Source organism: Eimeria tenella, genomic scaffold (genome assembly GCF_000499545.2).
Source record: "Eimeria tenella Houghton genomic scaffold, Eth_scaff2366, whole genome shotgun sequence".
In the NCBI taxonomy this organism is placed as follows: Eukaryota; Apicomplexa; class Conoidasida; order Eucoccidiorida; family Eimeriidae; genus Eimeria; species Eimeria tenella.
Window position 1 is genome coordinate 3906 of NW_013542228.1, and position 1190 is coordinate 5095.

At 60.3% G+C, this 1190-nt stretch overlaps 1 protein-coding gene across 1 annotated transcript in view; it reads right to left on the minus strand.

Annotated features, from left to right (window-relative positions):
• The window catches only part of ETH_00043070 (phosphatidylinositol 3-and 4-kinase domain-containing protein, putative), a gene marked incomplete at both ends in the record, with an annotated part of 4324 nt that extends 3544 nt beyond the window's left edge, over positions 1-780 (minus strand). The window contains 2 exons of the mRNA XM_013374902.1: positions 53-342; positions 672-780. Of these exons, the coding sequence (XP_013230356.1) occupies positions 53-342; positions 672-780 (399 nt within the window). The remainder of the gene's footprint in view (positions 1-52; positions 343-671) is intronic.
• Between the last annotated feature and the right edge of the window lie 410 nt (positions 781-1190).

A 1190-nucleotide genomic window follows, 5' to 3' on the forward strand; every position in this document is an offset into this window, starting at 1 on the left:
AAGCAGCAGCAGCACCAGCAGCAGAAGCATTGTCAAGAGGCTGTCTCCTTACTTCCGCCTGCTGCTCTGCAGCGTCATCATCTGCCTCCTCTGGCCACCCCTTTCTCCTGCTGTTTTGCTGCAGCTGCTGCAGCGCAGAAGCAGCAGCGGCTGCTGCTGCTGCTGCTGAAGGCGGCGCCGCACAGAAGATGGGTTCCGGCAGCTGCTGCTGCTGCAGCAGCGGATTCCCCACAACCTCAAGCAGCGGCGGCAGCAGCAAGTCTGCTGCTGCAGCTAACGTCTCCCGGTGGGGCCAAGCCAGAGCAGCAAACTCAGCAGCAACGGAGGCGCATAGGCAGCGCACTGCAGCGCAGCAGACACAGCAAAACTGCAGGTGCTGCTGCTGCCGCTGCTGCTGCGCCAGATATATGTCTCTGCTGCTGCTGCTTCTGTTGCTGCTTCCCCAGATGTCTCTTATTGCCGCTGTTGCTGCCCCTGTTTGGAGCACCGAAGCTGCTGCGGACCACACTAAGGCGGTACGGCGAAGCAGCAGCAGCAGCAGCGGCAGCAGCAGCAGCAGCACGACTAAGAGCACTAGCGGCGAATTGGCAATAACAGCGGTGACGGCAAAAATGATGGCAGCAGCAGCAGCGGCAGCAGCAGCAGCGGTGGATGAGACTATCTAAACTCACAATCCCCATCTCCTAGCCCCACAGGAGCAGCAGCAGCAGCAGCAGCAGAGTTATCTGCTGCGCTGCTCGGCAGCAGCGCCTGCAGCAGCCACGAGGAGACAGAGCCCATGGCAGCAACGAGACGGCAAAGGCGGTTGCTGCTGTCTTCTCGCACCCCACAAAGCAGCAGCGGGTGTGCTGCGTCTGCAGCAGCAGCAGCAGCAGCAGCAACAGCAGCAGTAGGGAGTACACACACGCAGCCCGGCCGATTGACTTGGCAGTTTAAAGTTCATTGGGGTGCGGCTGCTGCTGTTGCTGCTGCACTTGCAGCTGCCGTTGCTGCTCTTGCTGCTGTGTTTGCTGCGGCATCTGCTGCGGGATTTAAGTGCTTTTGTTGCTGCTGCTGCTGCTGCTAACCTTGGGGAGACAAGGGAAGCAAAAGAGCCTCCACCAGGTGCTGCGACAGAGCATTTGTGTCTGCTGGTGTTGCTGCTGCTGCTGCTGTTGCTGCTGCTGCTGCTGCTGCTGGGGACTCCCAAG